This window comes from Trichechus manatus, unplaced genomic scaffold (assembly GCF_000243295.1).
Source record: "Trichechus manatus latirostris isolate Lorelei unplaced genomic scaffold, TriManLat1.0 scaffold00016, whole genome shotgun sequence".
Taxonomy (NCBI): Eukaryota; Metazoa; Chordata; class Mammalia; order Sirenia; family Trichechidae; genus Trichechus; species Trichechus manatus.
The window spans coordinates 8,272,433-8,299,756 of NW_004443952.1; the positions used below are offsets into that span (position 1 = coordinate 8,272,433).

Below are 27,324 nucleotides of genomic sequence, written 5' to 3' on the forward strand. Positions count from 1 at the left end.
TTACTGTCTTTCTCAGGCCTGCTCCTGAACAGAAGACCTAGCCCCACCTGCCTTGTAGGATCCAGCCCCAGCGCCTGCCCTGCCCTGCCCTGTCCCCATTCCTCCTTCCTCCTCAGACAGTGATTCGTCTTTGGTGTCAGGGCTGTAAGTCATCTGACTGGGGTTTGCACAGTTTCCAGGAGCAACAATAAGACTATCAACGCTGTGGCTTCTTTTCCTTCCGTGATGTTTTCACAGCACAGCCCACTTCAACTGTCGCTTTTGTTGGGGGCTTGACAGTCAGCAAGTGCAGAGATGCTCAGACCTCATAGAACCCATGGGATGATGTCCAGGCTCCCAGGGTGAGAGTTTCCTCCGCTCAGATCAGACCAGAGCAGATTAGATCAGATTTTGTCTCCGGAGGGTTCTTAGGACTAGCCCACATCAAAGGAGGGACAGTATTAAACTGGGCATGTCCAGGAGAGACAACCAAATCAGGCAGTAAAGAGCCTAGAGCTAGGATTATATTGATATAAGGAAGAGTTGGAGGCCTTGGTAGTATTCAGCTAAGGAGATGAAAAGTGAGAGGCAGGGAGGGGTGTACATGAAATTATGTTGCTTACACCCATAGCATTCCATCTTCTGTCTTAATTGTCTACCCATGACTGTCTTCCTCTTTCATTCTTTATTCAAAAATACTCAGTGAGCATCACTATGTGCTAGACCTTCACTGTCAAAGGGTAACCACTAACCACATGTGGCTATTTAAAATAAATTAATTAAAATTAAATCAAATTTAAAATTCAGTTCTTCAGTTGCACTAGCTACATTTCAAGTGCTCAGTAACTACAGTAGCTTAGTGGCGACTGTATCGGACAGTGCAGATACAAAACATTTCTATCATAGTAGAATGTGCTAATGCACAGTGCTATGCTAGACCATGTTAGACACCAACAAAAACCACAGTGGTGCAAACATGCTCGACTGCTAACCAAAATGTTGGAGGTTTGAGTCCACCCAGAGGCACCCTAGAAGAAAGGCCTGGTGATCTACTTCCGAAAACTCAGCCATTGAAAACCCTATGGAACATGGTTCTACTCTGACACACATGGGGTTGCCATGAGTCAGAATCAACTCAATGACAACTGGCTTAGACAGAAACAATATGGATGTAAATAAGACAGTCACTGCCCTTATGGAGCTCATAGTCAAATGAAAGAGACAAATAAATTTAAAAAATTATGCTACATTGAGGAAAGTGCGGGGGCTGTGGAAGCACAGAAGAGGGGCAGCTAACCCAGTCCAAAGGAGGGGAGGGATGGTTAGGGAAGATTTAGGGGTAGAGAGGGAGATAGCTTCTAAGCTGAGGATACATAGTTAGCCAGACAAAGATAGGTGAGGGGATGTAGGGGAGATGCTTTGGGCAGAGGATTCAAAGGTGGCAGCTGGCACAATGAGCCAGGAAGTGACTAGTAGTTCAGACTGTTGAAATATATAGTATGGATGCCTTTTGGTTGGCAGCTGAGGTCTTAACCACTGTGCCACCAGGGCTCCAGTATGGATGTAGGGATGGAAAATGAGGCTAAAGAAGTGTTACAGGTCTTAGAGGCCTAATGAAGAAATTTGGACTTCACCTTGTACATTATGTGGCAGTCTGCTTCAGTAAAGATTTACAGCCTTAGAAACCCTATGGGGCAGTTCTGCTTTGTCCTATAGGATCGCTATATAGAAAGGCATTTAAGAGCTTAAGAACAAGGTATATGTATTTGTATAATATCCATGTTGTTATAATTTATCGAGTATCCAAATTTAGAAATATCTAGAAAATCTAAAAATACTATTCCGTTAGCTTCTGTTGTTTATATTATCTAATGATAATAACTTAGTGGCTTAAAACAACTATTTATTTGCTCATAATTCTGTGGGTTGGCAAACTGGGCTGGGTTTAGTTGGGCCATTCTTCTGATTGTCACTCATCTGATGGTTGCAGTCATCTGATGGCTCAACTAGGGCTTAATGGCTTAAAATAGTCTTACTTATATGTCTGCTGTTTGGTGCTAGCTATCACATGGGTCATGTGCCTCAAACAGGTTAGCCTGGACTTCTTCTCATAGTGGCAGTGTTCCAAGAGAATAAGAGCATAAACTGGAAGGTCTTTTGAGGCAGAAATCACACAATGTCACTTCCACCACACTCTGTTGATCAAATAAGCTTACAAGGCCAGCCCTGATGGGAGGAGCTGCAAAGAATTTGTGGCCATTTTTAATCTATCACACTCTGGGATGATGTTAGCCTGAACCAAGGTGATGGATAGAGAGAAAATCCATTGCCATCGAGTCGATTCCAACCCATAGCAACCCTATAGGACAGAGTAGAACTGCCCCATACGGTTTCCAAGGAGCACCTGGTGGATTCAAACTGCCTACCTTTTGGTTAGCAGCCATATCTCTTAACCACTATGCCACCAGGGTTTCTGGGTAGAGATAAGTGGATATATTTCTATTTTTAAGATATTTAGGAGGCAGAATTTGAGAGAGCTTGGGGTTTGTTCTTGAACCTGGAAGAAGGGGGGAAGTTACAAATGACTCCTAGATCCTCAGCTTGAGTAACTGGTGAATGGTAGTGCCCAGCACTTAGAAAAGAGGAGGAGCAGAGAATGTTTCCATGTGAGTCATACCAAAGATGAGGTGTCTTTTAGACAGCCAGGTGGAGAATGGGCAGGAGGCAGATGACAGTACAGGTCTGGCTTGGGGAGAGGTCTGGTTAGAGATACCAGTTTGGGAGTCTGAAGGTACTTTAAGCCTAAAGCATGGTAGCATCTCCCAGGGAGGTTTCGTGCCGAGAAAAGGAGCATTTTGAGGGCAGGGATCTGGTGACTGAACTTTATATTAGCACAGTGCCTCGGGGCAAAGCAATCAGTCAATTCTGGTTTTCTGGGTTGTGACTGGGAGAAGGGATTAAGTCTGTAGCGAGAGCCCTAGCTCTGAACTAAAACCAGTATTGCAAGTGACATGGAGGCAGATCCCAGTTCCTGCCAGGAGGCAGCCTCCCATCAACATGCCACTGACTTAGAAGGTGATGAGGGCCTCATCACTGAGGGAGCATCAACTGGAGCTAGAGAAACTCCATTAGGAATTCTGTGGAGGGGATTCCCTCCCCAGGTTGGAAGAAAGACCTAATGGCCAGCACTGATAGTCTGTGAAGACAAACTTCCCTCGAAGCCCACGTGCCCACCATGGGGGGCCCAATTTTCAAAGTGCACAAGTCCTCATTGAAGGCAGTTCTGTTAGGAGCTCAGCACTGCAGGAGATACCTACTAGGGCACAGAAGAAATTTTGGCAGGATCCCTGCCATTGATTTTCTCATTCAACAAACATTCAACAAGCCCCTACTGTGTACCAAGCCCTGTGCCAGGAATACAGAGACTTCTAGACTCTAGTCTAGAAGCAGTATGATTGTAGCTGTAAAGAGTCCTTTATCTTGTAGCTGTTAGTTTCTGGAACTGTCTTCCCCATTGGATCTCAAGATTGAGAGTATTGAGATATCTCTTTGATATGGTGTCTGGCTGTGAAGGTTTGATGAATGAAAGAATGGAAGGAATTAGAGGAGCAAGGGACTGGGGAGGTGTCCAAAGGAGGGAGCTCTGGCTGGTGGCATCAGGGAAAACTCCAAAGAAATAAGGCAACTCCTCTATCCGGGCAGATAATAACTTAAAATGACATTTATTATGCGTTTTCTCCATGGCTGGCATATTGATTTCCACTTTTCTTGGATTATCTAGGCTCTTCCTAGAAAGTGAGGAGCCCTGGTTGTGCAGTGGTTAAGCATTTGGCTGCTAACCCAAAAGTTTGTAGCTCGAACCCATCAGGTGGTGCCCCAGAGAGAGATGTGGCAATCAGCTTCCGTAAAGATTTACAGCGTTGCGTCGGGGGGCTTAAAAGCTAGGGAGCAGCCATCTAAGGTGCATCAATTGGTCCCAACCTACCTGGAACGAAGGAGAATGAATACCACCAAAGACACAAGGAAAGTATTAGCCCAAGAGAGGGAAATGGTCACATAAACCAGAAACTTCATCAGCCTGAGGCTAGAAGAACTAGAGGTGCGCAGCTACTACCAATGACCGCCCTGACAGGGAACACAACAGGGAGTCCTCGACGGAGCAGGAGAAAAGTAGGGTGCAGAACTCAAATTCTAGTAAAAAGTCCAGACTTAATGGTCTGACTGAGACTGGAGGGACCCCGGAAGACATAGTCCCCGGACTCTCTGTTAGCCCAGAACTAAAACCATTCCCAACGCCAACTCTTCAGAACAAGATTAGATTGGACTATGGGACATAAAATGATACTCATCAAGAGTGTGCTTCTTAGCTCAAGTAGATATACATGAGACTAAATGGGCAGCTCCTGTCTGGAGGCAAGATGAGAAGGCAGAGAGGGTCAGGAGCCGGTTGAATGGACACGGGAAGCTCGGAGTGGAATGGAGGAGCCTGCTGTCACAGTATAGAGAGAGCAACTAGGGTCACATAACAATGTATGTATAAATTTTTGTATGAGAGAGGAACTTGAATTGTAAACTTTCACTTAAAGCACAATTAAAAAAATTAAAGATTTACAGCCTTGGAAACTCTATGGGACAGTTCTACTCTGCCCTACAGACTCGCTATGAGTTGGAATAGAGTTGACAACAATGGGTTTGGTTTTTGTTGTCGTTTGGTAGGAAGCAGCGGGGCCTTGAGCACATCCCTCCTCTTCCTTGGAACTTATCATCGCATTGTTACAGTAAGAAAGTGGGGCGGGGCGCTCTCGGCTCAGCCTGTCGAGCAGGCGGAACTGCGGTTTGGGGGCGGCTGGGGGCTCGGCCGGAGCATTTAGGCGGGCACTTCCGCCCTAGCAACGCGCGCCTGGTTGCTAGGGGCGGAGACGCGGGAGGCTGTGGAGCAAGTAGGCTGCGGAAGCCCGGGGGCTCGCCGCCCACGGCCGGCTTCAGCTCCCGGCAGGGCCTCCCCGGGTGGGTTTGGAGCCATATCCAGGAGGAAGGGACGCGGCGGGCGGCGGAGGGTTGAGAGTCCTTGCGCACTCCGGACTGCAGCCGCCCACCTGGCCGAAGCGGGGAGGGGGCTCTGAGGGCGGGACTTAGGGTCCCATCTTGGGGAAATCCCCCGTTTCCCCTTCCCCCATCAGAAATAAGCCTTGATCTCCACATAATGGCAGGGAGAGGCGCATTTGTGATCTGAAAAGCCAGAAAAGGAAAAACTGCACACAGGTTGTCCCCAAAACTTGGGGCAACCTTGGGCGTTCTGGCCTAGTACTGACTCCCTGTGTGATTGGGCAAGACCCTCTTATTCTCTGGGCCTCGGTTTCCTCTATCATTATGATTAGATAATATAAACAGTGGAAGATAACAGAATAGTATTTTCATTTCGTAGATTAGGATACTTGATAAATTGTAACATGGACATTATACAAGTACGCAGACCTTGTTCTTAAGCTCTTAAATGCCTTTCTATATAGCGATCCTATAGAACAAAGCCTAACTGCCCCATAGGGTTTCTAAGGCCGTAAATCTTTACTGAAGCAGACTGCCACATCTTTCTCCCCTAGAGCGGCTGGTGAGTTCGATTTGGTTAGCAGTCCAGCGCTTTAACCACTGCGCAGCCAGGGCACCTTGTTTATAACCTAGTTATATGAAATTCTTAGCCTTAGTATGATCAATGACTCTGGCCAGGGGACATAATTGGCTTCAGTTTAATATCCTCAAGACTTGTATATCCCTTTGTACATCTCATCTGTGCTCTTTTGGTATGTATGTTTGTAAGTATTATGAGTAATATTAATAACAATGAAATTACTGCTTCTGGTATTGCTATCACCATTAATCTAGCAATCATGCTAATAGCCATCATTTGTTATCAGCAGTTTGCCCAGTTGAACCAAGGGCTTTATAAGCAGTAGCTTTTGAAGAGATGTAGTATAATGTGCTGGTCAAGAGCAGGGCTTGGGGAGTCTGCCTGGATTCAGGATTCAGCTCTGCCAGTTATTTGCAGTGTAAACTTGGGCGAGTTATTTAAGCTCTCTGTGCCTCAGTTTTTGCATCTGTAAAATGAGGATAGGAACAATATCTATCTGTTGTTGAATAGATTAAATGAGTTAATAAATATAAGGTACTTAGAACAATTCTTTGTACATCTTAAGTGCTATTTTTGATCCTCAGAGAAGCCAGATGTTACAGTTATCCCATTTTGCACATAGGAAACTGACTTAGTACAGCAACTTGCCAAAGGCCACATGGATAATAAGAACTGTAATTCAGATCTGTTGTTGTTAGGTGCCCTTGAGTCCATTTCTGACTCACAGGGACGCCACACAAGGAGTCCTGATGGCACAGTGGTTGAGCTTTTGGCTACTAACCAAAAGGTCAGTGGTTGGAATTCACCAGCCACTCTTTGGGAGAAAGACGTGGCAGTCTGGTTCCGTGAAGATTTATAGCTTTGGAAACCCTATGGGGCAGTTTTACTCTGTCCTATAGGATCTCAATGAGTCGGAATCGATGGCAACAGGCTTGGTTTGTTTTTTTCTTTTAAACTTTAAGGGAGCAGATTGCCAAGTCTTTCTCCCCCTGGGTGGGTTCCAACCGCCAACCTTTTGGTTAGCAGCCGAGAACTTAACCATTTGCACCAACAGGATTCCTAATTCACACCTAAAACCATTGCTGTCGGGTCAATTCCAACTCATAGCGACCCTATAGGACAGAGTAGAACTGCTCCATAGGGTTTCCAAGGCTGTAATCTTTACAGAAGGAGCCCTGGTAGCACAGTGATTAAGGGGTCTTTAGGGAAGCGGATTGCCACATCTTTCTCCCGAAGAGCTGCTAGTAGTTTGAAACCTTTTGGTTAGCAGCCAAACCCTTAATCACTGTGCTACCAGGGCTCCTTCTGTAAAGATTACAGCCTTGGAAAGCCTATGGGGCAGTTCTACTCTGTCCTATAGGGTCAATGTGAGTTGGAATCTACTCAATGGGAACGGATTGGGTTATTTTGGAATCGTGGAAGCAGACTGCCTCATCTTTCTCCCATAGAACAGCTGGTAGGTTCCAACCGCTGACCTTCCGTCAATAGCCTAGCACTTTAACCACTGCGCTACCAGAGCTACTTACAATTCAGACCTGTTGTTGTTGTTAGGTGCCATCAAGTCAGTTCCGACTCACAGCGACAGTATGTACAACAGAACGAAACACTGCCCAGTCCTGCGCCATCCTCACAATTGACCATTGTTGCAGCCACTGTGTCAATCCATCTCATTGAGGGTCTTCCTCTTTTTCACTGACCCTCTACTTTACCAAGCATGATGTCCTTCTCCAGGGGACTGGTCCCTCCTGATAACATGTCCAAAATATGTGAGACAAGTTTTACCATCCTTGCTTCTAAGGAGCATTCTGGCTGTATGTCACTGTAAACCAATTTATTTATTTGAATCCTTAAAATAGAGTTGTTAAAATACAATAAAGATGTGTTTCTTCTTTGTAGATGTTTATAATGAAAATTCTGGACCAGAAGTCAAGACATCTACCTAGTTACAATTTTGCGTAAATAATGTTTCTGCCCTCATTCTCCAGATCTTTAAATAAAGGGTTTATATATGATTTTGAAAAGCTCCACCATCTCAAATTCTATAACTCATGCTTAATACAGTATTATTTTAAACAGGAGAAATTGCCTTTCTCATAAAACTATTAAGCAATCAGTTCTAGAGGATTTTTGATGAACAGAAGTTATATTTTATGATTCAAATAAAAATGTGTAATGATGTATTTAAATATATCCTATTTGCATATTTAAAAATAATTGTATAACATTATATTTTCCTAATTGTTGGAAATGTGAGAGTTATATAATCTTAGAATTTTGTAAGATATCTCTTTGTGAGGGAAAAATCACTCTTAATCTCTTTAATTAAACAGGGTCCTTGTTTACCTTACAAATCTTCTTTCTGTGCAAACATATGTTTAGACAGAGAAGAGATTAACTTGAGTGTCTTTTCACTAACTAGAGATTAGGAAGTGGCTGCCTGAACTACTTTGCAAAGGATAAACATTATAAATCTTTGAATACAGCAGCTCACCACGAAGATCCTATTGGTTTTGAGGTAAGTAACTCTAAAAGTTATCTTTTCCTTATAATGTTCGTGAATACTTTGCAGATGGGAAGTGTAGCACTCTGAAGGTATGAGCTAAGAATCCAATCAGTTTTAAGCAGAGCCATCCATTTATAGTATCTGCAGTTTCCAGTGACCTAGATCTATGGATGGAATCTGTCCTTAGTTTGATGACAATGTTGAAAAATGGATTAGGCTGGCAGATAGGAAGCCCTGCACTCTTTATTTATCTATAAGCAATACAACTTCTCAAACTTTTGAAAACTATCCTGGAATTGTTCCTGTTAGCATATCTTTGGCCTTTTATAGAGAATGCTAGAATGTCCTGGAAGGGACCTTGGATTCTCTACTTCACAACAAATATTTTTGGCACGCTGTGCAAACTACTTGAGGTACAAAGATGAATATGACAGAGTCCTTATTATTATTGAGCACATAGTCCACTAAAACTCATCTAGTCTAGTATCCTCATTTTATAAATGGGAAGCAGAGGCACTGAAGGATACACTTTGAGATAAAACAAAGCTGGAGCTAGAGCCCAGGGCTCCTGATGCAACACGCAGTGTTTTTTCCACTGCATTGTACTTCTGTACTGATTTCCTATTCTTATCAAGAGGACAATTCTGGCAGCTTCTCAAAATGTAGGCTAAAATTCTTCTGGAAAACTCTGTTTTTAAATAGTAATGGTATGAATGAGAATGACTTATTTAGTCCTAGCTGCAATATTCCCTGTAGACAGTTCTTCCCAGAACTGAGATGGGGACTGGGCACTCCCACCTCACCAATTGGTCCCTCAGCCTCTGGCATCTCAGGGGCTAACTAGTTGCAGAGGACACATGATATGAAGTAGCCCAGGTTAGCCTGTAGCTAGATACCTTAGTACCAGCAGATGTGCACGCTGGCCACATTTTCCAGTTTCTCTTTTTTCTGTTACCAGCAACGAGCACAAGACCTGCACAAATTAGGTGCATAGGAGGTGTTTACTGAATTAAGGAAAGGATGAGCATCTTGGAATGAATAACTCATTTTCTTTTTTTTGTTGGTCTAGCCTTGCAGTTGTTGGGAGACTGATCCAAGTAAATCTGGAAAACATTTACTGTAATAACTTTCTTTATTCTAATATCTTATGTCATCTACTTTTGATGTTATTTAATTTCTAGATCAGTAGTTCTCAAACTTTTTGGCCTGCTTTTCACTTTTAAAAATTACTGTGCACCCCACAGAACTTTTGTTTATGTAAATTATAGATTGTATTCAAATTCCTGCTATGCCACTTCCTACTGATGTTAAAACTGAGAAAAATTTTTTAAAATTTATTTATTTATTTAAAAATAACAGTAAACTCACTGCATGTTAACATGGACAACATGCTTTTTTTTTTTTTATTTTATTGTACTTCAGGTGAAGGCTTACAGAACAAATAGTTTCTCATGAAACAGTAGTACACATGTTGTTTTATGACATTGGTTAACAACCCCACAACATATTAACCCTCTAAATTCTCAACCTTTTTTTTTTTTTGGTGAAAATACACATAGCCAAAGATACACCGTTTCAAAAATTTCTACATACACAGTTCAGTGACATTGACTATGCTCTTCCAATTGTGCTGTTATTCTCACTTAAGATGAAGGCTTGCAGAACAAAATAGTTTCTCATTTAACAGGATAACATGCTTTTTATGAAAAACAACTATATTTTCCAAATCAAAAAAATTTTGTTGGGAAGAGTGGTACTGTTTTACATTTTTTACAAATCTCCTTAATGTCTGGCTTAAACAGAGGACGGTTGGAATCTCATATCTGCTTTTGTATTCAATCAGTTGCAATATGTTGCTAGGGTTGAAGTATAAGATGAAATCCGACCTCACACAGATATGTAGTTGGAAAAGGGGGACCTCATAGACCCTCTGAAAGGGTCTCAGGAACCCCCGGCAGTCCTCAGATCACACTTTGGGAACTGTTGGTCTAGGTCATTACCTATATTGTCTCATTTAGTGTCATTATCTTTAGCATCTCGTTCTTATTACAGAATAACTTCATAATCCTGGTACACTGATTTGGAGAAGTGTCACAGCAAAATTATTTAAAAACAGTCCATTAAGCTAGGAAGGTTATAACATTTTAAAATAACTAAGGCTCTTCTTTATCAAGAAACTTCACTAGTGTAAATTATTTCCAATTACAGTACTCTTTCTATTTTTAAAATTAGTTTTCTTCTTTTGTTTTTGTTCTTAATCTGCTAAAGCTTTATTGGAGGGTACAATACTAGGGCTGTAACAGTGAGGCAGGGAAAGGCACAAAAGAAAATCCATACAGTTGATTTGTCTTTTAAAAAAATAATTTATTTATTTTTATTTTATTGTGACTGTCTAAGAGTAAAACGTGTATTCTGTTAAAGTGAAAGCAAAGAGATTTATTGAAGGTTCAGAACAATTTGAACCAGGGACACGGTCTGATTTCACAAAGTGAAAATCAAATGCTCTGAGGTGGTGAGGTTACAAAGACATATTTATATCCTTAATTCAGGAACTAACAATGCAGAATTTCTGATTGGTGCTCAGTGATGTAAGGAGGCAGGATGCGGGATAACCCTAAGCAAGGAATTGATAGGGATTGGTTCAAAGTGTATACGCGGGCTTCTTAGGTTGGGTATTTCACATAATTGCAGAAGTTCATGACTGAAGGGGGGATTTACAGAGGGTCATAAAACAATCATGGGTCATTCCTTTTTGAGAAAGTTTTGCTAAGATAGCATCCTTAGCAAACCCTCCCTAAGAGTTGCTTCTGCAGGCGATTTCTGATAAGGGGTTTGTGTCAAGACCGTCTCTTTAAAAACAATGTTTCCACATCCTTAGCTTAACCACAGGGAAAAACATTTTCTTAGTTGCAAAATTAAGTCTGCTCAAGGTTCACAGCTGCTAGGAAAAAAGCAGAAATTTAAAATAGAGTCTAAGCTCAGACCCAAGTTGGCCGTTTTACTTTAGTCAAACACCTCCATTTTGGAACTCTTATTCATATGTATAACAAAACACTGCCTTTTCAAAGTTCTATGTGTACAATTCAGTTACATTAATTACTGAAAGGATTTTTATTTTTTAAATTGTAAAACTATACATAACATTTGCCAATTTAACATTTTCACGTGTACCATTTAGTGACATCAGTCGTTGTACAACCATCAACAATATCTGTTGCCAAATTTTCCATCACCATAAACAGAAAATCAGTGCGTCCTAAACCATGACTTCCCCCCGCCCCCTCCACCCCTGGTAACCATTAATAAACTTCAGTCTCTCTATATTTGCCTATTCTGGATATCTCATATGAGTGAGAGCATACACTATTTGTCCTTTTGTGATTGACTTACTTCACTCAGCATAATGTTTTCAAGGTTCTTCCATGTGGTAGCATGTATCAGGATTTCATTTCTCTTTATGTCTGAGTAATGTTCAGTTGTATCTATATACCACACTTCGTCTATCCAGTCATTTACTGATGGACATTGAGGTGGTTTCCACCTAAAAGGATTTATTCTTAACATAGTCATTGTACCATTATTGTGCCTAACAAAATTAACAGTGTGCATTCTTCTTTCTACTAAATAGGGACCACAGCTTCCAGCAGCCACAAGGGATGCTGCCACTCAGGTGCCAGCTGAAACAAGCTCCTCCTCGGAAGGCTTTGTGTAGGTTTTGGGCTGTGATGGGGAAACTGCAAAGCAAACTCAAACACAGCACTTATAAATACAGGTACAGCAATCCTACCCTGGGGTCCCAAGCCTTATCACTCCCCGCTAAAACTCTCCAGTAAGGAAAGAGAAGGCCCAAAGTAAGTGCCGATGACCTTCCCTGAACAGTCAGTTTGGTCTGTTGTCTGTTGATCCAAAACAGTCTGCTTATTAGCTAGTGTCTGCACCCACACAGGGAGGGGCCCTACATCTTTGGGAATAATCTCTAGTGTGAGTAAAACTGTTGACTTCTTACCTTCAGGATTCCTCTTTATTAGATTCCAAACATTCAGTCGTTCTGAGCATTTTCAGAGTAGGTATATCCATTGTTGGCAATGTCAATGGGTCTTCTTTTTCTGCTCTTTTCCCATCTGAACCTTAGCCCACACTCTTCTTCCTCTTCCACTCCCCCCATACCATCAGGCCTCTCATTTTCCATCTTCTCTTTAGCAGGCCTGACGAAGTTATAGAAGAGAGGATTCAAACTAAAACCTTTCAAGAGTATAGCCCCGCCCATGTGGATACCGTCTCTGCTGTTGCTGCTCTGAACTCAGAACTTTGTGTCTCCGGAGGAAAAGATAAGGTGGAGTTTGCAGTGCTTCCCTGGGAACCAACTTATCACAGGGAAAGGAAGCTGTTTTGTAAGGAAGTCCATGTGTAAAAATGGCATGGTGGTGGCATCTGACCTCCCCTAACTTCACAGGGGGAAGGAGAATCAAGATCAACAGCCCAAGGCTGATTCCTATGAGGTGGAAGTCAGACATGCTTCCTCTCTCCTCCATCTTTATCAATTCTGACACCAACCGTCCTTCCCACAGCACTATCTACTCCTCTGTGTGGTCGTAATGGCCACACAGAACTCACAGACCATACTAACAGTTATGGGGTTTATGAGGGAAGGAACAGGTAACAGTTCAGGTTCAGGAACCCTCAGGATACAGTTCTTCAATCAGGACAGCCTCTTCTCAGCAATGCAGGCAGGCAGGTCTCTCTCTGGCTGTTGACTCCTCAGCCTGGCCTCTGCCCTGTTTGGTCAAGTTTTACAAAGCTCTTTTAGCTCTGCTGCTAAGTGCCCTGAGGCACCCCACTCCACCCATAAGGCTCAGCCTGAAGGCGTTCAGCTCTAGCTCTGTAGGTCAACAAACCTAGCTCCACCAAGTGCCTGGAGGCACCCTTCTCTGCCAGCAAGCCTCCTGCCCAAAGGCACCCAGCTTTCTTGATCCTTGGGCCAGGAAGCCCAATGCGCCATCTCCTGCCGGTCTCCTGGTTCAGCTGCTTCTGCTGCTGCCATTTCTCTGCCATTTCTTCTCACTGTCTTGCCATCTTCTGTGTTACCGCTCTCTCTGTCTTGTGGCTCTAGGAGGGTCTCAGTGCAGGAATCCCAGGTCCAAAGGAAGGACTCTGCTCCCACCTCTTCTTCTTGGTGGTGGTAAGAGCCTCTCCTCCTGCCTCTGGGATGGCTCATTTTAAGCCTAGTCAGATGGCAAACTGACCAATCCCTTTGTTAGGGTTCCATATACCTTATTTGCATAGTCCCACTCAATCATTATGTGTGAGTCACAAAGACTATGACTAGAAGGGCCATATTAAGTAATTCATTGCACCACACCATGTTATGCATTTCTGGCAGCAGTGTTGATTAGCATAAGACTATGGACTTTCGAGTTAGACTGGGTTTCAATCCCTGACCTGCCACTTCCATTACTTTGGGAAAGTTTTTTAATTTTTTTGCGCTTCAGTCTCCTTATCTGTTATATGGGGATAAGAATACCAACCTTACAGGACAGTTGGAAATGACAGAACATAGGTAAGAACCTTAGCACTGTGCTAGGCCACCCACATGCTTTTTATAAATGACAAGTATTATTATTCTGGCTGTCTTAGTTATCTAGTGCTGCTATAACAGAAACACCACAAGTGGATGGTTTTAACAAACAGAAGTTTATTTCCTTACAGTAAAGTAGGCTAAAAGTCCAAATTCAGGGTGTCAGCTCCAGGCGAAGGCTCTGTCTCTGTCTCGGCCTTCTCATCAGTGTTCCCCTGGACTAGGAGCTTCTCGGCGCAGGGACCCTGGTCCAAAGGACGTGCTCTGCTCCCGGCACTGCTTTCTTGATGGTATGAGGTCCCCCTGTCTCACTGCTCACTTCTGTCTTTTATATCTCAAGAGATTGCCTCAGGACACAATCCAGTCTTGTAAATTGAGTCCTCCCTTACTAATACAACTGCCACCTATCCTCCCTCATTAACATCATAGAAGCAGGATTTACAACAGATAGGAAAATCACGCAGTACCAGGAATCATCGCCCAGCCAAATTGACACACACATTTTTGGGGGGACATAATTCAATCCATGACACTGGTTAACGCACTTTTACACCTACCTGAAGACACAGGAGCTGTATGTCAGTGAGAGGTGCCTCTTTATCTCATCTTTATGCCATTCCTTTGCTAAAACCTTTACACTGGAGTGTATTGTGATTCTTCCCTTCTATCTTTTGTCCTCCCTCCCATTGTCACTTTGAATCTGGTCACTTTCTCTCGCTCATATTTGGATCTATCATGGTGCTTACAGCTAGGATATTGGTAGCAAAAAGGCTGATTCTTCTTACAGTGAATAATAATAGTTCCTCTCATTTTCAGTAGACTTTTAGAATCTTCAAATTCCACTTGCATATTCATTGTATTTCATTGATTCTAAGATGCACATCTTTTCACATTTTAACACCTCTGAAATCAAGATGCATCTAAAAATTGATGTTAAAGCATGCAACATTTTAATTTGCATTTAATTTGCAACATTTTTGTCTTAAAATCTATGATGTATGAAATTTTGTTTATATGATCTTTACTCACATCTGTGAGGGGTAGATAGGGCAAAGATTATCCTCTCCATATTGCAGTTAGGAAACTGGAGTTCAGCTAGGTCAAGTGCTAACAAGGACCAGCTTCACTAAGACACATGCTCCTTACTCTTCAGCAATGAAGCAATGAACTACAGAGGCTAGGTTAAAGCAAAGGAGCCCTGGTGGTGCAGTGGTTAAGCGCTCAGCTCTAAAAGGTCAGCTGTGTAAACCCACCAGCTGCTCTGTGGGAGAAAGTTACGACGTTCTGCTCCCATAAAGATTAAACTCATTGCTGTCGAGTCGATTCTGACTCACAGAGACCTGGAAACCCTATAGGGCAGTTCTACTCTGTCCTATAGGGTTGGAGTCGACTCAACAGCAATAGTATCCAGAGCAATGTTTTTAAAATCCGATTGAGGAGAAGAAATGCTTACAATAAAACATTAAGTGGAAAAAAAAAGGATATCTCAACTTTAAACGAAAGTATATACCTGGAAAAAAGCTAGGAAATTGAAATTTTCAACAATTATTCTTTCTGGCTGTTGGGACTATGAATGAGGTTTTTTTTTAATTTAAAAAAGAAATATAATACGTTTAGGGGTAAAAAAATCTAATCCCATATAGAATTTTCCCTTAGTGTCTATTACCAGAACCTCAACTTGAATCAATTCTTTGTGGAGAGTATTATCCCAAACCCATCAGTTAGGCGTAGAGGAGTGGCCCAGGGTCTTGGGGAGAGACAGAGCAACCGTCAAGAGTAAAGAAAAGAAACTCAGAGGAGGGGAACATGAGGAAGCACAGAACAATAAAACCCTAATGCTCAAAGGTGACAGAGGGGGCATTAGTTACAAAGGAAAAATTAAGGTGGGGAATGAAATAAAGTCTTGTTGTCTTTGAGTGGTTGAACTGAAATATTCTAATGACTCTCTGCAGACAGTTGTGGCCTATAATTGGAAAACTGGAAATGTGGTGAAAAGGTTCAAAGGACATGAACGTGAAATCACGAAGGTAATTGTCAAACAGTTATTATTATGGAGGAGTTTGGAACTGAATAAAGGCATATCAAATAGCTCTAGCTATTAAGAGAGGTGAATGTCCAGTCTTAAGGAAAAATACAAAGGCTTCATTTCATGTTGTAAAGCCCCACTCCAGGAAAAGAAAAGTAAACCACTCACTTAGCTGTTTATACAGGTATGTTGGACTCTTTTTTTTTTTTTTTTAATTAATCCCTTATTAGCTTAGGTGGTAAATAGAGAACAGCTGAATAGAGAATTTGCTCTCTTTGACCTATCCCGACTTAACAAGTGACATGTATTGAAGGCTTACTGTGTGTAGAAAAGAATGTAGCTAGAAGAATGACAAAATCCCTGTGCTCAGGGACCTTCTAGTCTACTTGTGGGGGGAGAAAAGCCAACAAGAGTTAACTAATTTGTTAAATGACACTACAGAGTAGTGTGAACTTCCAGCAAAAGTTATAGAGAATGCCAGTTTAACTCCCCGTTCAGAAATCCACCTAAATGAACAAAAAGTTAAGATACAAACTCCATCTATAATGAAACTAGGCACCAGCCACAATCCCATAACACAGAATATAATAAGTACATGCCAGATACATTGCATTTTGAACCAGACTGAGAGAACACCAGGCTCTAATGCACATCTACCCAGGTGTTTGGCAGAGTGCAGATTTCGCTAGAACAGAACTAGTCCTGAACACCCCTCCCAACAGTCCTTTCTTTAAAAAGATGAGGACTAAAGATATAGGACAGTTACCTATAAAACAAGACAATGTAACAAAATTGAGGCTGCCCCCAGCTCACGCCTGTTTCTCCTGGCCATCCCAAAGAGCTGAAGGTCTAAACAGAAATAATCAACCATCAATATTCAGCACTATAACTCAAGTTGTGGTAGCCTCTGGGCTAACAGGAAGGAGAGTGAAGAAGAATTTATCTTCTTTATAACATATATATATTATTCTTGGGCAGATGCAAGTACAATAGGACTTGCCCTCATTCAAAGATGAAAATATGAATGATTAGTAGAAAGTATCCAATGTAACACCTATATGGTTAGATACATTTTTCAAAAAAGATACACACTCATGTATATTTTCACCACAATAAAAAAGAGAAAAAAAGGATACACAGGTAACAAGATAAAGACAGAAGAAAATACACTTTAAAGGAAGAATTACTCAAGAAAAAAAAATATTTTGATTAGAGTTTTCTGTGTTCTATAAATTAAGAAAACATGTACCCTATGAAACAAAAATTCATAAAAGTAAGTGTGATGGTTAATGTTGTGTGTCTGCTTGGCTAGGCCACGATTCTCAGTATTATGTAATTATCCTCCATTTTGTGATCTGATACAATGGGAGTTTCCTTGAGTGTGTGGCCTGCATCCAGTATATATGGATGTTCTGGCAAATCTCTCTCTCAATCCTGTATCCAAATGATCATCATCTGACCTCTGATTCTTGGGACATGAGCCAGCAGCCTGCCGCCTGACCTGCAGATTTGGGGATTCACCAGCTCCCACAGCCCTGTGAGCCAGGAGCCTACTGTTTGACCTGCCATTTTTGGGTTCGTCAGCCCCTGCAACCACGTAAATCAGGAGAAGCCTCCAGCCTGATGCCTGACCCGCAGATTTGGGACTTGCCAGTCTCCATAACTGTGTGAGCCATTTCCTTGAAATAAACCTCTCTCTGTATATACTTACATATATATATACACTTCACTGGTTTTGTTCCTCTAGAGAATCCAGCTCAAGACAGTAAGGTAATAGAAGAATTATCTGGAAGAGAGAAGAAAATTTGAGGAAAAAATGCTGTTAACAATTAAAATTACATTAAAAATAGCAAGATGTAAAATCATTATGCTGAGAACAGAATTGGTAACATGCAGGGCAGGCTAATCATATGAATGAAGTTGAAAATAGCAAGGAGATAAAAATGATCGGCACAAAGATGATAGACAGGGAATACAGAAAATGTACCCCATAACTTGGTGTTTCTAAAAAAGAATAAAACAAATTAAGCAAAAAAAAAATTTAAAGATAAAATAGAAACAAATATTACTTAAAGGAAAACTTGAAAACTTGTAACATAAAAGAGCTCAAGGAGCTAATTGAGGACCAGGAAAGTTAAGTTATCAATACTGATACATATCCAGAGGAAGTTACTAAACTTCAAGAATAAAAAGAGAATTTTAAAAGCATCCTGGCAGAAGAGGAATGTCACTAAAATGTAAAAGAAAAATTAGTTTGGCTTCAAATTTCTTCTCAGCAGCACGAGATGCCATAGGACAGTGGAGCAATGTCTGCAAAATGACAAGAAAAAGAATGTATTCCAAAAATCCTTTATGCAGTCAGAGTGTCATTCTTAACGGAAAGGAAATAGACATTCTTAGGTAAAAACTAAATCCAACTGTACATTGTTTAAAAGAGACCTATCTAATGCAAAGCAACTTAAAGATTTAAAATGAAAAGTTGAACAAATATATATCAGACAAGTGCAAACAGAAAGCAGGAGTTGTGATATTAATATCAAACTAAAAGCATTCGAAGTAAAAATCATTGAATGGGACAAAAAGACTCACTTTAAATTGATCAAGAGTACAACAGAATCACCTGTTGTAGGAGTATTTAGCCCTGATGATTTCAAAGGAAATTCTTTAAATTGCAAAAAGTGATAACTCTGATGCCATTTAAACTGTTCCAGGGTATAGAAAAAAAGGGGATCTCAATTTTTTTATAAAGTCGGTATAAAATTGGTAGCAAAATGTGACAAAGCATGTAATGAAAACTACAGACTTATGAATACCTATATCAGGTGGAATTAGATGTGGCTTCAGACAACAGAAAGCCCAAATAACAGTGGCTTAAACAAGTAGAAAGTTGGTGTGGTGGTTCCATGGTTATGAGGGAGCCAGGGTCTTTCTGTCTTTCTCATCTGGCATCACTAGTGCTCAGCTTCCTTCTTCAAAGTCACCTCATAGTCACAAGATGGCTGCTGCAGCTCCAGTCATATCCGATCTCAAGATAGCAGAAAGGAAGAAGGGGCAAGAGCAAAATGTTGTACCTTCCAACTTAAGTGATACTTAAGTTTCCTATAAGTATCACTTTTCTTACATCTCATTGACCACCTCTGTCTTCGGGGGGCTGGAACATTTCATTTTATAGCTGAACGCATTGCCAACACATGGATAATGGGTGCACTACTTGCAGTCTGCTTCAGTATATATTGTTACAAAAATTGTAAATGAAATATTAGCAAAAAGAATCTAACTTTTTGCTAAAAGAATAGCATACCATGACTAACTGAGCTTCGTTCTAGGAATGCAGAAATAGCTCAATATTAGGAAATTGGTAAATGTAATTTTCTATATTAATTGGTCAAAGGGAGGAAATCATGATCATTTCAGTAGATCGAAAGATCCAGCATCTATTTCTGCTAAAGTAGAAATAAATGGATCTTTGTATGATTAAAAATAAATATAAAAAAGAATATCTCTTTAAAAACAACATACAATAAATAACATTACAGCATAATGTAAGAGATTATATACGATAGTTATGTTAATAAGACAAAGTATGTGACACTTGGAGAAGGACTTCATACTTGGTAAGGTAGAGAGTCAGTGAAAAAGAGGAAGATCCTCAATGAAATGGGTTGACACAGTGGCTGCAATGGTGGGCTCAAACACAGCAATGATTGTGAGGATGGCGCAGGACTGGCAGTGTTTCATTCTGTTGTTCGTAGGGTCACTATGAGTTGGAATCGACTTGATGGCACCTAACAACAACATGTGAGACTATAATACTGTGCCAATTTTGGGTGTGATTATGATAAAGTGCCAAAAGTGGGGAGGAGTGTCACACAAACAGGAAATTTTATAGGAGACCACAGAGGGGAGAGATTCCTTTGGAGGTAAGGTGATCTGAGGAGGCTTTATGGAGGAGGTGAAATTTTAACCTTGCCTCAAAGTTGTTGTCATTGAGTCTGTTCCAACTCATGGTGACTCCATGTATGCAGAGTAGAACTGCTCCATAGGATTTTCAAGGCCGTGACCTGTTGGAAGCAGATCACCACCCCCGTCTTCCAAGGTGCCTCTGGGTGGGTTTGAACTGCCAATCTTTGAGTTAGTAGTCCAGCGTTTAACCATTTGTACCACCCAGGGACTCCTTACCTTGAAGGGCAGGGAAGAGTTCTGTTATGTAAAGCGTAGCTTAACATTGAGATAGGTGGAAATTGAACTTGACCTTGTTATCTTTTCAAATTTAGGTATTACTTTTTTAAAAACTCTATGTGGGAGAGAGTTATGCAACCCATCTTTTTCCTGTCTTAATGTCCAGTCAAGTATAAACACCAGAGCTCTTTCTTTGGGATTTTTCCCTGAGCAGGTAGCCTGTATTCACAAATCAAACCAGTTCTTCAGCGCCTCTCGTGACAGAATGGTCATGATGTGGGACTTACATGGTTCCTCACAACCAAGGCAGCAGTTCTCAGGCCATGCCATGGTGGTTACTGGATTGGCTGTGAGTCCAGGTAAAGTAACGCAAATTTTTCCTCAACACCTTGTACTTTCTGAAAAGCCCTATTCAAGCCCCATCTCATGGACTGTCTTCTCCCATTGTCTCCAAAGACTCCATACAGCTGTGCACTGGCTCTCGGGACAACACCCTGCTTCTGTGGGACGTGGGAACTGGACAGTGTGTGGAGAAAGCTTCTGTCTCCAGAAACCTGGTACGAACTCAAACTTGGTACAGAGCAGGGCAGCAGGAAGGAGCATGGGGTGGGGAAAGGAGCTGGGAGAGAGATCAGGATACCCGCAGCCAGGGAGTAGAGGCTTGGATTCTAATTCCTACTCACCCCTAACTCTCTGTGGGACCCTGGTCTCCTGGGGTTATTGGATCAAATGAACTGTTTAGGTCTTCTGCTCCAGAGAACAATTCCATTAGTTTACACTGGATTTTAAAAGGGTCTTTTCATTCATTCCTTCAAAATATAGTCATTGCATTTTTTCTATGGGCCAGACACTGTGCTAGAAGCAGGGTTAGTGATCCAGGACACTGTCCCTGGCTCACGGCTATGCATATTTTGTGTTCTGTACATGTAACATCATACAGAGAAATAAGCATTGCCTTTTGCTTTTATGTATAATTTGTTCTGCTTGTGAAGAGCAGTCACATTCTAGTAGTGGACTAGTATATAAACTAGGCAGCCTTTGGGGTCAGACATACCTGGGTTCAAAAGTTACTTTAACTCTTAGAGTTTTAGTATCTTCGTAAGGTTCTTCAGAGGATAACATGAGACAATGTATGTGAAACACTTGTCGTTATGTCTGACTTATGGTAAATGTTCCTTTAGTAGTCATCAACTTCAATTATGTTCATCTTTTCTAATTTGAAAGACAACTGGCAATAGCCAAATATGCTTGCCCTATGCCCTCCATATTTGTGGAGGTTGTAAGGAAAGAGAATCCTGTCGTCACCTTGGTTGTTTTTGAAAATGGTTTCATGCCTTGTCCAGCAGAGGGCTGCAGGTTCAGGATAAGCTCCTCTGGAACCTGATGAGGCCTTAGTGTTTCATTGGTCTCACTTCAGGGCAGTGCTCTCTTGAGCTGCCACAGGCTAGCTAGCAGTTCTCTACCATGTGGCAGGGGTTTCAGGCACTCTAAGGATGCCTGCATGCATTTTGGCATTCACAGCTGACCCAGCTGCTACTGTTGCTGCTGATAGCCTAGGCAATACAGGTAGACCATGACTGGTAGGCATCTGCAAAGCATAAAACCCCTGGTGGTGCAGTGGTTAAAGCAGTCGGCTGCTAACAGAAAAGTCATTGGTTTGAAATCACCAGCAGCAACATGGGAGAAAGATGTGGCAGTCTTCTTCCATGGAGATTTACAGACTTGGAAACCCTATGGGGTCGCTATGAGTCAGAATTGATTCGACGGTAGTGGGTGGGTAAAAAGTCAAATTTACTAGTTCAGAGTCCTTGAGATGTTGAGGTGGTATTTGGCACAGTTTATAGGAATTACATACAGAAATTATATGACTTGATATGAACACTTTTGAAAAAGCTCGTTTCTTCCAGGTCACTCACCTATGCTGGGTCCCCAGGGAACCATATATCCTACAGACCTCTGAAGATAAAACCGTCAGGTAGGTTTACTGGGCAGCAGTGACAGTGTTTCTGGTGAAGGTGTGTGGCTCCCATGCTTATGAGCTCCATTCTCACTCTGCTTCTAGACATTGCTGGGCCCTTCACAGAGCCTTCTGCCCCTCTACCCCTCTCTGGTGCTGGGGCGTTTCTGATCTGGACCCATGGATCGTCTGGGAAGAAGCTGGAAGCTAAGAGGACAGGGGAAAGTCCCTGTTCTTGGTGGTTTCAAAGCAGCTGATTCTAGCAGCCCCCACTGTGTGACTGTTCAGATTAACCTCAGGATTGGTCACGTGCTCAGGTCAAGCTGCCTGACTCTACTTGCTACCCCTCCTCAGAGGCCGCTAGTCTGGTTTTCAGTCACTCAGCCCTCAGGTGAAGCCCTTCCTGGGGAAGCAGGGTCAGAAACAGCATCAGGGGAGTCAAGTGAAGTAAATAGTCCTTCGACTACAGAGCACGACTAGGAACTTTGGATCTCAGAAGAGACTCGACTTAGAAAGTGGTAGGAATGAGACAGATAAAAATGAGAGAGATAAAACAAAACACTTTCCAGTGGATCCCTCACCAGTTGTCCAAGGCCTGTAAATCTTTTGTATCTGATTCCAGACCGATGAGTAGGTCCTCTGTATCTTAATAAATCTCTTTTTTTTTTTCCATCTGTTGAAAGCAGTGTCCTGAAGGACCAAATTAACAAATTAACTTGCACAATTAAGATACTTGGTCTACATTCCTATTAACTAGATCTCAAAATAGAAAGAACTCAGATGTCGTTCAGTCTGGTTACTTCCTGCCAGCTTTGGGATCTCATATTGATCTGGTTCATGTTGCTGTTTTTAGGTAAATCATGACATTCCATTCTGACTGGCCTAAGCAAGAAAGAGCCAAGATGTTTATGTTAGTGGGCTGTCTATTCAGACACATTGACAACAAAATCCTTTGCTGCTGTAATATCTTTCAGATTATGGGACAGTCGGGGACTGCATGTAGCTCATGTGTTTCCTGCAAAACAGCACATTCAGACCTACTGTGAGGTCGGTGAGGATGGACACAAGTTTATCTCCTGCAGCAGTGGCTTTGGAGGGGAAGGCTGTGAAGCCACGGTAAGAGATTGTGTGGGATCCAGGTATCTGGTTGCTGATGAGCAAATCACTTACTCTGGCCTCATGCCAATAGCTGAGCTACACAGGCAGGCTCTGCTAATGGCTCAGGCGTATTCCAAGTATATACTGTAAGTTATCCTTTGTGTTCCAGATGCTTCTTTTAGCAGAGCTTCGAACCAGTTTGTTCTGGTTCAAACCCCTGCTGAGAATTTGTATTTCTAATAAGTTCCCTGCTGAGAATTTGCATTTCTATACATAAGAATCACCTTCTTATGTAGATTCTAATTCAGTATATCTGGGGTGGAAATGCAAACTGGTTCAAAGCCCTGTCTTTTAGAGAAACATCTGTTAGCCTAATCCTCTCTGAACTGGTGGTAGAAAAGATGTCATGAGAGTCAAGATAGGAGAAGCTAAACATAAAACTAGTCTGCTGCCGCCCCTACTCCCTGAAGAGCCTGGAAAGAGAAGGGGCTGTTTGAAGAACCAAATGTATTCCCACTGTACATGTATTCCATGTACATGTGGTTACAGTAAAGGAAGTTCAAGCTCTTCAGGAAGTTTTAGAGCTTCAGCGCCGGTCCAGGGTCTATCCCATTCCTTACCCAAATACCTTCCTTGCATTTAATTTTGAGATAGATTGCCTAGGCTCCTTCAAAGTACCTTAGATTCCTAACTGTAGAATATCAGTTACATATCCAAATAGAATATAATTCCCGTTTATAGAACATTTATTGTGTGGCAGGCACTGAGCTAAACACTTTACGTGCATTATCTCATTTAATCCTTAATACTACTCTGTGAGTTAGTTACTATTGTAATTCCCATTTTATAGATGAGGAAATAGAGGCATGGCAAGTTAAAATTTCTTGCCCAAGACTACAACCATAGTAAGTAATAGACCATGGAGTTGAATCCTCAGGCTGCTGATGTAGCTTCTCTTCTCCAAGCTAAGCATTTCCAGTTCCTACAGCTGTTCCTTGGATGACATAGTTTCCTGTGACTTCATTATTTCTTGGACACAATTCAGTTTGCTCTTCTCCTTGAACATTATTCTTCAGGCGTGGTCTGATCTGTATCAACAAGAGTGGGATTGGAGGGACTATCCCCTCTCTTGTTGTAGACACTTGTCTTCATGTATCAAGGCTCAGCATCTAGGCATTAAATCAGAATGTGTATACTTGAATGTACTTATGAGAAGGTGCTCCTAACTATTAGGTCCCCATAGGACCCACAGATGCCAAGAAGCTGATATAAGACAGCAGTTGAGCTGTCATGAAAAGCAGACAACCCCATACCGTCCCATCATGCTGTAGGACTTGAACTTTCACTTCCCTAACCATGAGGAAGATAGCAACTCTTCTGTCACATCCTTAACCAGGGCTGTTGGGGACATAGTTGATAATATCATTGGATGGATGTAGATAAGGGGTAGCTAGATAAATAGGTAAGTGGAGGGAATGGTGGATTGTGGGAAGGTGGAGAGATTAATATTAATGAAAATGAAACAAGTGTGAAGCTAGAGGAATATGTATTTTTGAACTGCTCCGTGCCGTTTCTTTGCAGTTGTGGGACCTAAGGCAGACGCGCAACAGAATATGTGAATATATGGGGCATTTCCAGACAGTTGCATCCTGTGTCTTTCTACCAAAAGCATTGGCCTCAGTGCCTGTAATTGCTACCTCATCACATGACTGCAAGGTGAAGATTTGGAATCAAGATACTGGAGGTAAGGAGCCTGTGGTCAGTGCTTCTCAGATGATACATGAAGTCATAAAAAAAACCCAAAAAAACCCGTTCAAGTCAATTCCAACTCATAGTGACCCTACAGGACAGAGTAGAACCCCATACGGTTTCCAAGGAGCGGCTGGTGGATTCGAACTGCCAACCTTTTGGTTAGCAGCCGCTTAACCACTGTGCAGCCAGGGCTCCTGAACTCCTAAAGACTTCCTTAAAACTTTCTTTCTATTGCTTAGCATATACAAAGCCATCCATGTCCTGCCACCATCCAGTCCTCTAGTGGTTAAGGGATGACACCAAATGCCAGAATCTCTCTGGTCAACCCCTGACTAGAAGCCATCACCATATATCCCCCGGTACCATGCTGTATAGACTCATTCGTGAGAGCTCAAACATTCCTCCAACCTGAAATTCCTTATGCAGCTTTAACTTATGATGCTCAAAATGTCTGGAAAAGAGGACAAGAATTACCACTTTTGAATTCATTTTTCAAGGACTAAAATGCAAGCCTCAGCTCTTGGCAGGGGTGAGGTGGAGTAAGGATAGTCTCAGAGGGACTCTTTCCTGTTGTGACTCTGAAATTAAGGTCAAAGATCACAGTAAGGTCGTGACACTCAAAGCACCAGAGAAAAAAGATGTTTTATGGAACACAGCTCCCTAGAGCCTTGATGCAGTGGCATCCTGGAGCTGGCTCCTCTCCGCCAATTGTTAAATATTCAGGAATTTTGTATGCTAGTGTTTAAATTATTAGTAGCTTCAAATCTGGTCGTGGTGGAAGTATTTACACTATGCAAATTGGCAAATGCTACAAATCAGAGCTTATTTGTTTGTTTTCCTTCCAGAATGCTGCTTTCCCAGCACCCCTACTGCCTCCATGCTATTTTGTTCTGACCACAGAATTTCACCAGAGACAGGACTAGCATAGCTAGAGGACTTCAAACCAAATCCCTCCCACATCAATCTTCCAGAAACTCAGCTCCCAGCAGGGGTAGATAGGGTAAAACATGTGGGCTCATGTCTAGTGGCACTCTACATTCACAGTAAGGCCAGCCCTAGAGTTGGCCTTCTCCAGTCACCCTGGTGCAACAGATGTGGGAAGCAGAGTGAGCAGACATTTTAGATTTAGTGATCATAAACGAGATCAGGGAAAACAAAGTCTGAAAGTGCTGACCTGACCGGGTGGCATAAATGAAGGCCCACCTGGTGACCTGTGGTTCTTAGAGCAGCCTCTGACATGCGAGTGGAGGGAGGCTGGATCAGTTGGAAGCCCTCAGAGGTGGCTCTCTATGAAACCAGCTGCTGGTGATCAGCATCCTTATCTGTTTTTCTCAGCCTCTGCCCTTCTTTGTTCTCTAAGCAGGTAGCTGAGGGCAACTTTTTAACATGTCCTTAGCAGGTGAGGCCCCAATTGTCTGAACATCCTTCTAGGTGCTCGATATCCTGCTTGGTGCATGTGTCATTCTCTACAGTTGAAGCTTTGTGATTGACCCAAGTTCATACTTCCCAGCTGGAGTGTTTTTGTTGGAAGCAAGCAGTGCCTTTCTTACATGGGTTAGATATGTACAGCACATATTTTACTTCCTCGAGTTTCCCATGAAGACATTGCACTTCATGATACTGCACTCTTGATCTAACTTGCTGGTTTCCCCTTCATCCCTAGCCTGCCTTTTCACCTTGTCTCTGGATGGATCAGGGCCCTTGACTTCCTTGGCTGTTGGCGACACAGTCTCCTTATTGTGTGCAAGTTTCAGCAGAGGAATTCATTTACTCAGAGTGGACTGCAGGCGAGGGCTGGAACTGCGGGAAGTGACAGCATTCTGATGCCAAGCGACATTCCCTGGAAAATATCAAACTGTGGCCCTTCCTTTCTCAGTGTGGTTTTGTGTTTTTCCACATTATCGTCAGGGGAGAGGGACGTGGGGCTGGTAGTTTCTGCTTAGGTTCACTTAGAAAGTGTATCAGTGTTAGAAGTCGATATAAGTCCAGTGGTTCAAAATCAGGTATAGATGTTAGGAATAATGAACTAAACGTAAGGTTCTCAGTCAAAGTTAAATCTAGATGGAATTTTTTCCTGAGCTTTTTGGACTGCTCTTCCAAAAAAAAGTTTATTGCTCAAAATTATGACCTGTAGGAGTGGTATGCCTCTGTCTGTGAGAGTCACAGCACAGAGTCTGCTTCTATTGAGCTGACCTTTTCTATATCTCCACAAAAGAAAATAAAGTTGAGGGTGGGAGGAGAAACTCTGAGTTGCCTCAGAGTTGTTGAGATGGGAAGGAACACTGCAGCTTCATAGAGAAAATGGCGTGAGATTAAGCTCCAGTGACTGCCCCTCAGCAGTGTGAATAATCGCATTTAGAACGATAAAGCCTTGGGTTCTACTCCAAGTGGAAGTGGGTGGAGTGGGAGGCAGTAAATCTCTTCCTGCTTTTGATACATTCCTAGACCAGAGTTCAGGTTGCATGAAAATGAGAACTGAGATGATTTGAAGAGGCCGACAACTACAGGGCATTTCCCCAGAATTATAGGAGTAAATTAAACATGTTCTGTAGGTAAGAAAACTGGGAAGTTCAGAAATTAAGGCTAAAAAAATTTCATTTCCACATTTAATATTTTTATTTAGTTTACA

At 42.1% G+C, this 27,324-nt stretch overlaps 1 protein-coding gene across 2 annotated transcripts; it reads left to right on the forward strand.

Annotated features, from left to right (window-relative positions):
* The first annotated feature begins 5,578 nt into the window (after nt 1-5,578).
* WDR31 (WD repeat domain 31) lies at nt 5,579-26,519 on the forward strand. 2 transcript variants are annotated; one of them, XM_004372145.2, is made up of 11 exons: nt 5,579-5,777; nt 8,027-8,120; nt 11,737-11,880; nt 12,309-12,441; nt 15,636-15,710; nt 20,103-20,247; nt 20,345-20,445; nt 21,796-21,863; nt 22,820-22,961; nt 24,525-24,687; nt 26,359-26,519. In XM_004372145.2, the coding sequence occupies exons 3-11, from the start codon at nt 11,765-11,767 to the stop codon at nt 26,517-26,519; spliced, it is 1,104 nt and encodes a 367-aa protein (XP_004372202.1). In that variant the 5' UTR covers nt 5,579-5,777; nt 8,027-8,120; nt 11,737-11,764. The 2 variants fall into 2 exon arrangements, with proteins under 2 accessions (XP_004372202.1, XP_023583080.1); XM_023727312.1 differs by lacking the exons at nt 5,579-5,777; nt 8,027-8,120 and having other exon boundaries at nt 11,765-11,880; nt 12,312-12,441.
* Nucleotides 26,520-27,324: the final 805 nt, after the last annotated feature.